We start from the raw sequence: 12303 nt of genomic DNA, 5'->3' as shown, positions 1-12303 counted from the left end.
TTCTTCTTCTTCTTCTATGCGACTCTTTTTTGACATTTGGTTCATTGTTTGTATTTTCTTGTTGATTATCATTTCCTATATCCCATGACTCTAATACATCGCTATCTGATTGGCTGCCTAGACCTGCGTGAGATGCTATTTTATATTGATGATGACTTTTACTTACTTGAATATCCAGGCAATGATGCAAATCCATAATCTGTTTCGTTACTAGGTAATGAAGAGGTAGAATTGGCTAAAGCATCTTGATGAATATGGTTTTCCACCTTGTCATTGGGACGAATGACTCTTCTTTTGTCAGAGTTTCTGGGACCCACTCTCTTTTGAACTGTGCCTTGATATATCGAATTATCTGATTGCCAAGTATCAACTTCCTTCCAATCACTATTTTCGTTATCTCCAAAACCTACATCAGATATTTTCATAGGTACTGTTGTGCTATCCAATAGGAAACCATATCGAGTTGCTATGGTTTGACCTGTAGTCGAGGATGGAGACTGTTCATAAAGTTCCCTTATAATAATTTTTACTTCTTCTGCTACAGCTGAATTGGGAACATTCATAAGGTTTTGTAGACAACCTGGTGCAGCAGTTCTTCCATAGAAGAATCCAGTGGTTAAACCTAATAGAGTGGCTGGTATTGCGGGACGAAGCCTCAAAGAGCTCGAAGCGTTGAAATGCTTTTGAAATTGTTTCAGCCCATAATAAATTAACGAAAAAGACCTAGTCAAGTTGAAAAATAGTTTCAGCCTTTGAAACAAAACTCAAAACCAAACTCACGTCAAAGCTGAAAATATACCTCTTCGAACAATACTATTATCACACTGTACCAAAGCTTTTCTTTCTTCAGGTGTTACTTGATACTGATTATCCAATACTCTTCTAAATAATTCTTGGAATACCGTTCGTTCCAACTCATACATGACAATTCTTACTACAGAATGTTTTTTTTATAATCAAAGAAGGAATCGAAATTTTTCACAAGAAATCAACTCTCTTTTCTCTATAAAGAGCAGTTTTGAGCACAACCAGCAAAGCACTTTTCCAAACAAACATTATTAATCAAGGCTGCAACATCTTGAATAGTACAATTGCTGCTGTTTGTGTTGTTGGTTGCTGGTTCAATACTAGGTTGGGGTGTCTTGGATGGCTTTGGTTTATCCATGGCTATGCAGTGTGTGGCATTGTTTCTTCCAGAAGGGCACGCATGTACGCAGTTTGCGTTACCATCATACAACTGATCGCTTATAAAGGTTCCTTTTGGACAGGAATCAAGACATTCTCTACCGTATATGACAGAGTTGGAAGGACAGGCGTCTAGACAAAGTTTTCCTGATCGATAAGTGTAATCGGGACAAGAAGAGCGACATATAGATTGATAGACATAAGGCCAATAAGAAGGGCACTGATCGACACAAGTTTGTATGAAGGGTTGACCACTAATAACAATGTATGGTCTTTTAGAAGAACATTTGGATGCACACTTTCCATCGTCGATTAATGGAGCTTCTGAAAAGTCGCAACTTGTTCTACATGCTCGATTATAAAGAACTGTATTATTGGGACAGCGATCGACACAGTCAAAACCGGAAAGTGCTAGTCTCTCCGGACATCTGCAGCGTTTTCAATTGGAAATGAAATGATGACTGCAAACAAGTATACTTACTCGGATACACAAGTTTGATTGTTCAAATTGTACGGTGCCTCCTGGTTTCATTTGATAAAGATTTGAACATAAGTACATATATGGAGGAAAGTGTCATTACTTACTGCTGGACAGAATTCCACACAGGTATTGTTATGTTGTTTTTTGCCTGTTGGACATTGGTCGACACATGTTTCACCATCGAGAAGTGGTTTCGATGGAGGACAGGTTTCGACACAGACTGGTGATTGATAGTTTAATGTTACGCGGAACTTCCCATGGCAATGATAGCGACAAACTTGGCCATCATATACCATATCTTGTGGACACTGTAAGGATAGATGAGATTTTTCAAAAGGTTGTCATCTTTCATGTTAAACTTACGCTACTTGTGCAGAAAGTACTGTTGAGGAGAAATTTGTTAGCTGGACAGCTATCTAAACAATTTTCTCCATCTTGTACTCGGTAACTTGGACATTGATGTCTACAGATGCGGCCATCACGCAAAGGTTTATCTTTAGGACAGCCGTAATGACATTCCTTGTTTTCCAAATCGAGCCCTAAGCATTCGTTTGATTTCTTAGTTTGTTTCATGTGTTGTCAAGACCATTTGCTTACATTGATACGAATTGCATTGTGCCACACAAAGTCTTCCATTCTTAAATGGCTTCCAAGATGGACAAGTCGAACGACAAATTTTGTAATCTTGGACGATGTCAACATATGGCTGTGATGTTGGGCAACTGGTAACACAGTTGCGATCCGCAGTAATATAGGAATCTGGTGGACCTATACAACGAAAGAATATATATTTGAAATTGAATAAGGAAGAGACTTTTTCTCACAAGCTTTAACGCATGTTTTTGCAGAAATAAACATGTCCTGGGAGCACTCATTTGTGCACTGAAGACTCTCTGTATCTAGAAAATAGTCAGAGGGACATTGTGGATTGGTTTCGTTGGGTAGGAGATTGCGTTTGGTTTCCAGGATATTTGTAGGAGGAGAAGAAGTAACTTTGTTGTCAGGTTGAATTTCTCCTGAGAGCTCTGCTGCAAGAAGGAATTCAACGAGCAATAAAATAGTGATTGTTGCCAGTGCACCTGAATATTTGTTCATGTTGCTGTTCCCTTGCAAATAATACTAGTGTATTTTTTTTATAGTATTGGGTTAAATGAAAAATAACTTGTTTCATTTTCTGGTAACATTTCACTTCATATAAAGAATAATTTGGCGCGCAGATCCCCAGCATTTTTCTTTTTGACAGCTCATTTTCGAATGAAGACACGTCTCCGTTCTGTTATCAGGTAAAAATGTTTCAGGAACATTTTCCAAAAGTCCATTGTTGTCAAGAGATTGCAAACGACGACTATGTAGCTTTATCATTCAATTCAATTGAGTTTTTTTTGTTTCAAACATTGGTGAAAGAGACCTGTTTTGATGAAAGAAGGTCAGAATTCGTTGCTTACAATGAGAGAGAAACTTTCTATCAAAGTAGGCTCAAGGGCCTCTAATTTAATGTATGACTAGTGTCGCTTGTATCTATGTCAATTCAGTTGAGTTTTTAGAATCTACTCTGCCCAGTGAAAGGAGTAAAATTATTATCTGGTCCCTAAATATAGTTCCTTTGTCTGGAAAACAGCTAAGACAAAGTTGCTCTAAGGCTCATGATACAAAAAGTTACCCTTGTTCTTGACAGATGGTCGACAAAGCGTAAAAGAAAATCCTCGTTCTTCGTCAAGAATCAGAAGCGTTTGTCCTACGTAGGAGGAGGGCAAATATCCAAGCTCAATCCCTGTTGAGGGGATGGAAACGGCGGCGGTGTTGGGGTACAGATGAGACTGAGATTTAAAGCCGTTCGCGTGGTTGGGACTCGTGATTCTTTGTTTTTAGCAACTCTGTCTGTCAGACAAATTGGTCAATCCAATTTTTGGTTTACTGGGTTTTTTACGGCAAATTGGTAGAATGCATAGAGAGCAGCTACTTTAAATACGCATCGATTTTCTCGTTGGGTACTTGTGTTAGATCTAGATGGAAGTTGTTGAGAGCACAGCAGCTATTTCTTCAGAAGTAGACGAACAAAAAAAGGAACCTCTATTCCGTGGAAGCCTAGACGGGCATGACCTTTCAGATGAAGTCCTTAATGATGAAATTGGGGAGACTAGAATTGCAGTTGAAAGAAACGAAAGTTTCTTTTTTCAATTCTATTACGTTAGGCAATCCTAAAGTATTTACTTGGGTACTGGTTGCGTTTGCCTCCATGGGTGGCTTACTATCTGGTTTGGATCAGAGCTTGATTAGTGGAGCGAATTTATATATGCTAGCGGATTTACACTTGGATAGTGGCCAAGTTTCGTTGGTAGACTCTTTAATGCCTTTGGGTGCAGTTTTGGGAGCATTAATGTAAGTTAACATAACTTGGGAGTTTAGTATATTTGGTTTTAACTAGTATTATTTAGCTTATCACCTACCAACGAAGCATTGGGTAGAAAGTTGTCTATTATCGTTGCGTGTTTACTCTACACATTAGGTGCTGGTTTAGAAGCTGGAGCTCATTCAGTTGGTATGATGTACGCTGGACGTTTTATTTTGGGGATGGGTTTAGGCTTGGAAGGAGGAACTGTGCCTGTTTATGTTGCAGAATGTGTGGCAAAGAAGTTCCGGGGCAATCTTGTCTCTTTGTACCAATTCAATATTGCTCTCGGTGAAGTCTTTGGTTATGTTGTTGCTGCAATATTTGTCAACGTTTCAGGAACTTGGCGTTGGATGTTGGGATCATCTCTTCTCTTTTCCACTGTTCTTCTTGTAGGAATGATTTTCATGCCTGAAAGTCCTCGTTATCTGATGCATAAAGGTCGTGAAGTTGAATCTTATAGCGTCTGGAAGCGTATTCGTGGTGTATCCGATATAGATGCAAGACGCGAGTTTATTGTGATGAGACATTTAGTTGAACAGGAACAAGAGGAGAAGAAACGTCTTCGATATCCCTATTTGGACTTTATTAGGGTTCCAAGGTGCCGTAGAGCTATTGTCTATGCCAATATTATGGTTTTCTTGGGTCAGTTTACAGGCGTTAATGCTATTATGTATTACATGAGTGTGCTGATGAGTGAAGTTGGGTTTTCTTCTAAACAGTCAGTATTTATGAGTTTGGTTGGTGGAGGCTCTCTGTTATTGGGTACCATTCCTGCCATATTATGGATGGACCGTTTCGGTAGACGAGTTGCAGCTATCACTCTTCTTCCAGGGTTCTTTGTAGGATTGCTAATTATCGGCTTTGGCTACTTTATACCGTTATCTAACGTTCATTCTGCAGAGGGAGTATATCTTACAGGACTAATAATTTATATGTGGTTCTTTGGTTCTTATGCTTGTCTGACGTGGGTTCTTCCATCTGAAGTTTATCCAACCTATTTGCGTAGTTACGGGATGACGAGTTCCGATGCTACCCTATTTCTCTCTGCTTTCATAGTTACGTACAACTTTTCACGTATGCAAAACGCTATGACAAAGACTGGTTTGGCTGTTGGTTTCTATGGTGGCATTGCTGTATTTGGTTGGATATATCAAGTGCTTTATATGCCAGAGACCAAAAACAAGACACTCGAAGAAATTGACTTGGTGTTTTCCAAACCCACGAAAGAGTTGGTCAGAGAAAATTGGCAATCTACGAAGGAAACGGTATCAGATTTGTTCCACTTGCGTTGGAAACGGGCCTTTGGGCTTCAAGGGGAGTACTAGTTTGATTGCTTGCGTTGTAGGACTCTGTTTGTTGCAGTTGGAAGCCGTTAACTTTGCTATACAGACAAAAACTTTGTCTGAGCGAATTTACTTTCTCCTACTGTGATCAAATAAAAGTTATGCTTTTCACGTATCATTATAAGATGAAAGTCTATCTATCGATGCAAAGTCTTTTGAGGAAAACAATTCCACTCCGACCGAAGCAATTCAACACTCCATGAAAGCTGATTGGTTGGCCATCGATGTTCTTTTAATCAACATCTTTTAATCGTGCTTCCTTCTTATTTTGTATATTGTGGATTTTTAGCTTCCATGGGTTCAGTTGGTGATTCATCTACTTTCTTATTTACCTCAGAGTCAGTTAATGAAGGTCATCCGGATAAGATATGTGACCAAGTAAGTTTTTATGTATTCAGTTAGCAGACTTGTTTCATTGCTTTTTTGTTTCACAAAGGTTTCCGATGCCGTCCTAGACGCTTGCCTTGAAAGGGACCCTCTCGCAAAGGTAGCTTGTGAGACAGCTACAAAGACTGGCATGGTTATGGTTTTTGGTGAAATAACTGTAAAGGGTGCTACTATTGATTATGAGAAGGTTGTGAGAGATACCATAAAGGAGATTGGTTTCGATGATGAGAAGAAGGGCTTGGACTATAAGACTTGTCGAGTGTTGGTTGAGTTACATCAACAGTCACCAGATATTGCACAAGGAGTTCATGAGAACCGTGCAGCTGATGACGTTGCTGCTGGTGACCAAGGAATTATGTTTGGTTATGCCACGGATGAGTCTCCAGACTATATGCCGTTGACACATAGTTTTGCTACTCGTCTTGGGAAACGTCTGACTGAAGTACGTAAGAAAGGTATTTGTCCTTGGGTTCGTCCAGATGGCAAGACCCAAGTTACTATGGAATATCGAAAGGAGAATGGTCATTTGGTGCCTTTAAGAGTTCATACTGTCGTCATATCTACGCAACACGATGATAACGTATCGAATGAGAAGATTCGTGCAGATTTGCTGGAAAAAGTTATCAAGGAAGTCATTCCCAGTAAATATTTAGACGATAAGACTGTTTATCATTTGAACCCAAGCGGGCGTTTTGTGATTGGAGGACCGGAAGGTGATGCAGGTTTGACAGGGCGAAAGATTATTATTGATACTTACGGTGGTTGGGGTGCTCATGGTGGTGGCGCTTTTTCTGGAAAAGATCCTACAAAGGTCGACCGCTCAGCCGCTTATGCTGCGAGATGGGTTGCCAAGTCTATTGTTGCTGCAGGACTTGCACGTCGTTGTTTGGTTCAGCTATCTTATTCTATTGGAATCGCCTCACCACTCTCCGTCTTTGTGGATACTTATGGAACGGGAACCAAGCCAGATCAAGAAATCTTGGAAATAGTCAAGAAGAACTTTGGTAAGTTTTGCGTTTTACTTTAAGATTGATCATAATCATGTTTTGTACCATAAGATCTTCGTCCTGGTCGTATCATAAAAGATTTGAATTTGTTAAGGCCTATCTATAAGCAGACTGCAGCTTATGGCCACTTTGGCAGAGATCCCAAAGTAGAATCGACGTTTACTTGGGAAATACCTAAGAAACTGGAATTTTGAATATCCAATAAAGTTATAAAGAATATTGTGCAAAAATGTTAGTCACATTGTCTGTTATATTTACAAATAACATTTTGTTCTCAAAAAGAATCCACGACGCATTGGTATCAGAACAACTTGTTCTTTCGTCATTTGTTAGTTATTTGTACCTTTTTGAAGTTTTGGAGTAAGAGCTTTTACGATGCTCTTGAAACAAGGCTTTCTCTTCCAAGTCATCGAATACATATTCATTGTGATGGGATCGTTTTCCGTGACCTATTAGGAAAGATGATTAATATTATCAATTCACATTAGTTTCATTATCAACCGAATAAACAACACATACTTTGAAGCGATTCGTCCTCGTCTAAACGAATACAATGGCCTTGACGAACACGATTCCACAACTTGGCAACACTTTGTGAAAAATCTACCTGAACAACAATCAACAAATTTTAGCAAAAAAATAGTTAAACCAGTATATTCCTACTCTTATCCTTCGATCATCAATCAAACAATTGTTCATTTTAAAAAATGCCTGTTCACAAGCTTTACGGTCAGGAAACTCTATAAATCCATAACATAGGGACTCGCCAGTAACTTTGTCTTTAATTATCTCAGCCTTACAACCAATTTCACTACTTTCTACACATAGTCTACCAATTCATAACAAACCTTGCATTCACCAAACCGAGAAAAAATAAGTTCCAAATCTTCGGAACGAGTCACAGGATTCAACTTGCAAACAAATAATGTCTACATAGAATAAAAGTCATTAGACTGGTCCATCTTGCACAATTTTCTCTCTTACATTATCCGGTGGTTTAACTTCTGCATCAGGAATATCTCCAATGATCTCTAAAACCTCTGCACGAGAATGTGCCTCTTTTCTACGTCTCAACTTTTCTCTCTCTTCACTATCCATTCCTTCCTCTTCTTGCCAGATTTCATCATCATCTGAAGATTTACTTTCGAATTACTATCACTTTTCTTCTTCTATAGAAACTTACCTAGTCGTACTTCAGAGGACACGACATTTTGGTTTCCATCTCGTTCAGGAGAAGAAGGTATGGGTGGCATACCTGGTGGATCAGGAAAAGGGTCGTCCAATATAATCGTATGATAGATGCGACTAACTTGAAAAGGTTTCTTCTTTTCGTCAACAAGGACCGATTCTATTGCTTCAACTGTTTCCCAACCCTATAGAAAATAATATAAACAACTTGAATACGCAAATGAATAGGAATAAATACCTCTTCTACTTGACCAAAAATGGTATATTTGTCATCCAAGTAGTCCAACTGATCACTAAGAGTAATAAAAAACTGACTGCCATTAGTATTTGGCTGACCGGCATTAGCCATAGAAACTCGTCCTTTGCGATTATGTCTATCAGTGAAAAACTCGTGTTTTAGCACTTTTAAAATCTTACATAAATAATAAAGTACCGAAGCTTGGGAGTGAACTCGTCTTCAAAGTATCGTGCTTGTTCTCCAAAACAAATTCCATATATGCTTTCACCTCCTTTACCTGTATTTGTCGGGTCACCTGTTTGTATAACAAAACCCTAAATTCAAAAGGATCAACCATAAAACTTCTAAAAAGACAGTTTCAACTACAAGCTCACCTTGTCAACATAATGAAAAGTACAGAGGTGATAATATTTGATCTTGCAAAGTTTGAGAAAATTTTTACAAGTTAAAGGTGCAAGGTCTGTGAAAAGGTCAACAACAATATCTCCTCTTGAAGTCTGCAACAAAACACTCATGCTTTGGCGAATGCTAAGTATTTCACAACTTTTAGAAACCACCTTTCGTAATCTACTGTATACAGTTGTAACTCAACAGAAAAATGACAAGGCTATAGTGAAGGTGGATTGTCGAACACTCTCTTCTTTCACAGTAGCTATGGTTTCTTGTATACTTGGTGTTATAGTGACAAAAGATTTCCAGTCAGTTGTTTGAAAAAAATTGGAAACTGTTAGGAAGTTACCAAAATGATTAGCTCTTAGCAGTTGAAGATTCTGAATTTAATCAATTTATTATGATTCCAAGGCATAATTCCCTTTTTTATTGTTGCCAACATTATGTCAAAGAACCAAGACGCTCCTTATCGACCTGTGACTTTAACCTCACGAAATCTCAAGGTCTTTGATTTTCTTTCGTTTTTTCTCTTTTATATTGGTACAGTGCTATCTTGTAATCATAGGAAGACAATAACTTTTACCTCAACTTTTGTCCATCAGAGATTGAAAGATGAAGGTACTTTTCCATTCTTTGAAGTTGAAGAGAGTCACCAGCAACGTACGCAGGTTCATACCATATGAGCAAATACCAGTCAAATCTAGCCAAACCATTGTAATTTCATAGCATTCGTACACAACGCACTTGCAGAATTCCAAACAGGAAAGGGTTTGTATGTTTTTGCCATTGTTAGATATGACTCGTAGTCATCTGAAGCGGTCTTCTATAAAATGCAAGAAAGTTACAGCTGCCCGAGAAACTCTTAACAAAGAAGTCGCAAGCAGAACCATATAATTCTTGGTCTGTGGTTGTCCATTTTCTAAACCGTTTGTTTAGCTAATTATAGGCATATTTTATTGCACACTTGGCAAAAGTTTAGATTGACGCTATCAGTTATATGACACTTGATTTAAGATTGAGGACGGTCTTCCTCTCGTTCGAGTTCTATAAACTCAACCAGTGAATCTTCAACCCAAAAATCAAACCTCACAGGTGTTGAGATGCCTCCCTTTAACTTGATAGAATGTGTTCAATTCATAAAAGAGGAATTCCCTTGCTTTTGTACAGCTAATAAAGAGAACCTCACAAGTTGAGACAAAGTTAATATCTGTTGGCAGTCTTGCTCTTCGCAATTTTTAGACCTATACAACTGAATTCAACGTTACAAAGCCTATTCCAATCAAACTAACTATGTTCCACATAAAGTACTGTTAACACTAAATGATGAAAATTAGCCATATCAAAGCAATGTGACTATGAAGTTTGTTCAATCGGATTTCACTTAACTTTTGCAACTATTCAAAGTTGAGACAGCTGGTGGTCGATTCCAATGCATAAGTTTTGAATAAAATTGTCAACCTCTATGTAATCTTACAAGAGGGTTTATAACATACAGTAAATTATGTCGCCATATAGAGCTTTGAGATAGACTGCTTGAAGACAGAGCTGAAGTTTTAACAAAAATTGAAAACTTTTAAAGTGACTGGTTCTATTGTCATTCATTGGGTAATAAGTTGGAATAAGAGTCTAGCACTTGGCATATCATCTCCTCAAATACTTGCATTCCATAGGAAAACACGGCACAAGCGAATATATATATTTCAATACAAATTCTTCATAACCAAATAAGAACCATTGAAGAAATCATTTTGGCTAGTGATAATTCTTCCTGGTAAAGCTCTCTCAGTTTCTTTGTCAAAGAATAGATTTTTTCACAAGTGATTTTGCATTGCTTCCAGTTTTAAGCCATTTTATCGAGTCTATTTCTTTCGAGTAGCAGTTTGTAGAGTTGTTTGGAAGACAAGTAATCCCTTTCTCTTTCTTGCACAAAATATTCTCAAATGGAACTTTCATCTGTTATGAGTATATTCGAGTGACCTGCAGCATAACTCCATTTATTCATGAGACAAGACCATTCAAAAAGAGGCCGTGAATTCTTTTAGTCCTCGCAGAAGCTTTAACGATACTTTGTCATATAAGCACACTGATGTTGTTCCTTTCCCAAAAGTTTCTTTTGAATGTTCGTCGTCATAAGAAAATCGTTCTGCACTTAATAAAGGAATGACTTGAACTCTTTGCAATAAGATATAAAAGCTTGTCAGTTGTGGTTCAACAATGCCCATTTAAGGAAAAGTTCCTGGTTAGTATTCTAAAATAACGATCAGTGTCAATTTCATATCAATCCAACTAGTTTCCGATAGTGAGAGCTTCCTCCAAACTTTATTTATTCTTTCCATGGCTTTAAGAAAAAAAATGCGGTTAATGGATCCGTTCATATTCTAAAGTTAGTAAGAAAACTCTTCAGTAATGCCACTAAGCAGTTTGGCTNTTNCGGTGGGATCATTGATACCCATGCGAAGTAATGAATCTTCATTAAGTCTGGAAAGCGAAACTCTGCCAAACCTTGAAAGTTTCCTAAAACAATAGGCAACATCCTCTTCAGAAAGACCACAACGGTCTCTTNGGAAAGTATTCCAATCAAATGACGAAGACAAAGAACTGGATGCTGCAACCCTTTGTTCGCTTCGTGCATCTCCTCTTTCCACTTGCATAGCACTTTGAAGCTCTTCCACTTGCATCCTATTCTCCTCATTGGTTCTCGGTCTTNTATTTCGAGCCACTCTTGAAATAACATTTGATTGCTCCAAAGGCGAAAGATATTCATTGGACATCGACTCAAAAACAGTTTCACACCATACTGAAAAGTTTTTAGAAAACTCTCCTCGGTTTGCTTTCCCAATTTTCCTCNATGTTTCGACATTATCTCTTCCCAAATATATTTCAAGGTTCCTTTGAGAAACAATTNCCAATTGCAGACATGATCGACTACTTTCATTCNAAGTTGATCCCGAAGAATGTTGAGTCNCAAAACGACTTGCATCTTCGACAATATTATGTTCTTCGGTAGAGAAACCTNCAGATTGATCATATCTAGTACATACTNCCACAAACTGAAAACGAAGTTGAACAGATGAAAAAGATTCGTCATTCNAAACGGAAACAACTCCCTTAAAAAATTTTTTTGCTTCTTCCTTAATATTTGTTTTCGAAAATTCAGTTTTGTGATAAAATTTGAATGAAAATCCAACAACATAACGTGTTTGTCCATTATGGAATACAACATATGCATCAGGACCACTCGAATTGCCCTCTTTTGGAACAAAAATACCACAATGTTGTAAATATTTTCTATAATGGTCAGAAAATGAACGAGAGACATTTCTCNAGATGGGTATATCATTAGATTTTGTTGATTCTNTAGAATACGAAACATTGTCCTGTTCAATAAAAGAACCCTGGAAAATTCCTGGAATAGCAGAATGTACAATCTGCGAGGAATTAGAATGAAGAAAAGTTNATAAGCGAAAGCGAAAGATCTTCNTAAATACAAATTCAAAGAAGACTCCTTTTGCTGTTGAAGTGTCGGGAATATAACTAAACGGAGATAAAGGAAAAAGTTCAGTAGCCTCACGGAAAAATTTATAGTTGCTATGAGCTCGCAATATAAATTCACAACAACCAATCTTGAATTCTTCGCCCAAAACTTCAGAGTAAAACCCAAAAGTGACAACCAAATCCATCNAATAAGTGTC

General features: G+C 37.9%; 7 protein-coding genes across 7 annotated transcripts; 3 read left to right on the top strand and 4 right to left on the bottom strand.

Annotated features, from left to right (window-relative positions):
• Positions 1-25: 25 nt before the first annotated feature.
• On the bottom strand, positions 26-933 carry Gasu_57860 (transmembrane receptor protein tyrosine kinase). Its single transcript, XM_005703015.1, has 2 exons — positions 781-933; positions 26-723 (listed from the first exon to the last, which is right to left on the bottom strand). The coding sequence occupies exons 1-2, from the start codon at positions 921-923 to the stop codon at positions 159-161; spliced, it is 708 nt and encodes a 235-aa protein (XP_005703072.1). The 5' UTR covers positions 924-933; the 3' UTR covers positions 26-158.
• A 1-nt stretch (position 934) lies between these two features.
• On the bottom strand, positions 935-1863 carry Gasu_57850 (transmembrane receptor protein tyrosine kinase). Its single transcript, XM_005703014.1, has 2 exons — positions 1667-1863; positions 935-1603 (listed from the first exon to the last, which is right to left on the bottom strand). Exons 1-2 carry the CDS (start codon positions 1742-1744, stop codon positions 1004-1006), a joined length of 678 nt encoding a protein of 225 aa, XP_005703071.1. The 5' UTR covers positions 1745-1863; the 3' UTR covers positions 935-1003.
• A 20-nt stretch (positions 1864-1883) lies between these two features.
• On the top strand, positions 1884-2758 carry Gasu_57840 (uncharacterized protein). Its single transcript, XM_005703013.1, has one exon. It carries the CDS (start codon positions 1905-1907, stop codon positions 2112-2114), a length of 210 nt encoding a protein of 69 aa, XP_005703070.1. The 5' UTR covers positions 1884-1904; the 3' UTR covers positions 2115-2758.
• A 15-nt stretch (positions 2759-2773) lies between these two features.
• Positions 2774-5638, top strand: Gasu_57830 (MFS transporter, SP family, sugar:H+ symporter). Its single transcript, XM_005703012.1, has 3 exons — positions 2774-3471; positions 3756-4045; positions 4102-5638. Exons 2-3 carry the CDS (start codon positions 3762-3764, stop codon positions 5381-5383), a joined length of 1566 nt encoding a protein of 521 aa, XP_005703069.1. The 5' UTR covers positions 2774-3471; positions 3756-3761; the 3' UTR covers positions 5384-5638.
• A 25-nt stretch (positions 5639-5663) lies between these two features.
• Gasu_57820 (S-adenosylmethionine synthetase) lies at positions 5664-7024 on the top strand. Its single transcript, XM_005703011.1, has 3 exons — positions 5664-5779; positions 5838-6792; positions 6847-7024. The coding sequence occupies exons 1-3, from the start codon at positions 5696-5698 to the stop codon at positions 6987-6989; spliced, it is 1182 nt and encodes a 393-aa protein (XP_005703068.1). The 5' UTR covers positions 5664-5695; the 3' UTR covers positions 6990-7024.
• A 5-nt stretch (positions 7025-7029) lies between these two features.
• Gasu_57810 (peptidyl-prolyl cis-trans isomerase B (cyclophilin B)) lies at positions 7030-8763 on the bottom strand. Its single transcript, XM_005703010.1, has 9 exons — positions 8596-8763; positions 8417-8535; positions 8222-8357; positions 7979-8168; positions 7780-7925; positions 7644-7724; positions 7459-7590; positions 7315-7402; positions 7030-7244 (listed from the first exon to the last, which is right to left on the bottom strand). The coding sequence occupies exons 1-9, from the start codon at positions 8734-8736 to the stop codon at positions 7129-7131; spliced, it is 1149 nt and encodes a 382-aa protein (XP_005703067.1). The 5' UTR covers positions 8737-8763; the 3' UTR covers positions 7030-7128.
• Positions 8764-10312: 1549 nt separating this feature from the next.
• Gasu_57800 (archaeal ATPase) lies at positions 10313-12302 on the bottom strand (the record flags this gene model as incomplete). The annotated part of the gene is made up of 1 exon (XM_005703009.1): positions 10313-12302. A coding segment is annotated over one exon (1307 nt), but the record flags the coding sequence as incomplete, so codon positions are not given.
• Between the last annotated feature and the right edge of the window lies 1 nt (position 12303).

This window comes from Galdieria sulphuraria (genome assembly GCF_000341285.1).
Source record: "Galdieria sulphuraria unplaced genomic scaffold scaf_62, whole genome shotgun sequence".
NCBI classification, from domain to species: Eukaryota; Rhodophyta; class Bangiophyceae; order Galdieriales; family Galdieriaceae; genus Galdieria; species Galdieria sulphuraria.
Note: the sequence above shows the minus strand (reverse complement) of the source record. Positions and strands in the feature narration are given on the sequence as shown.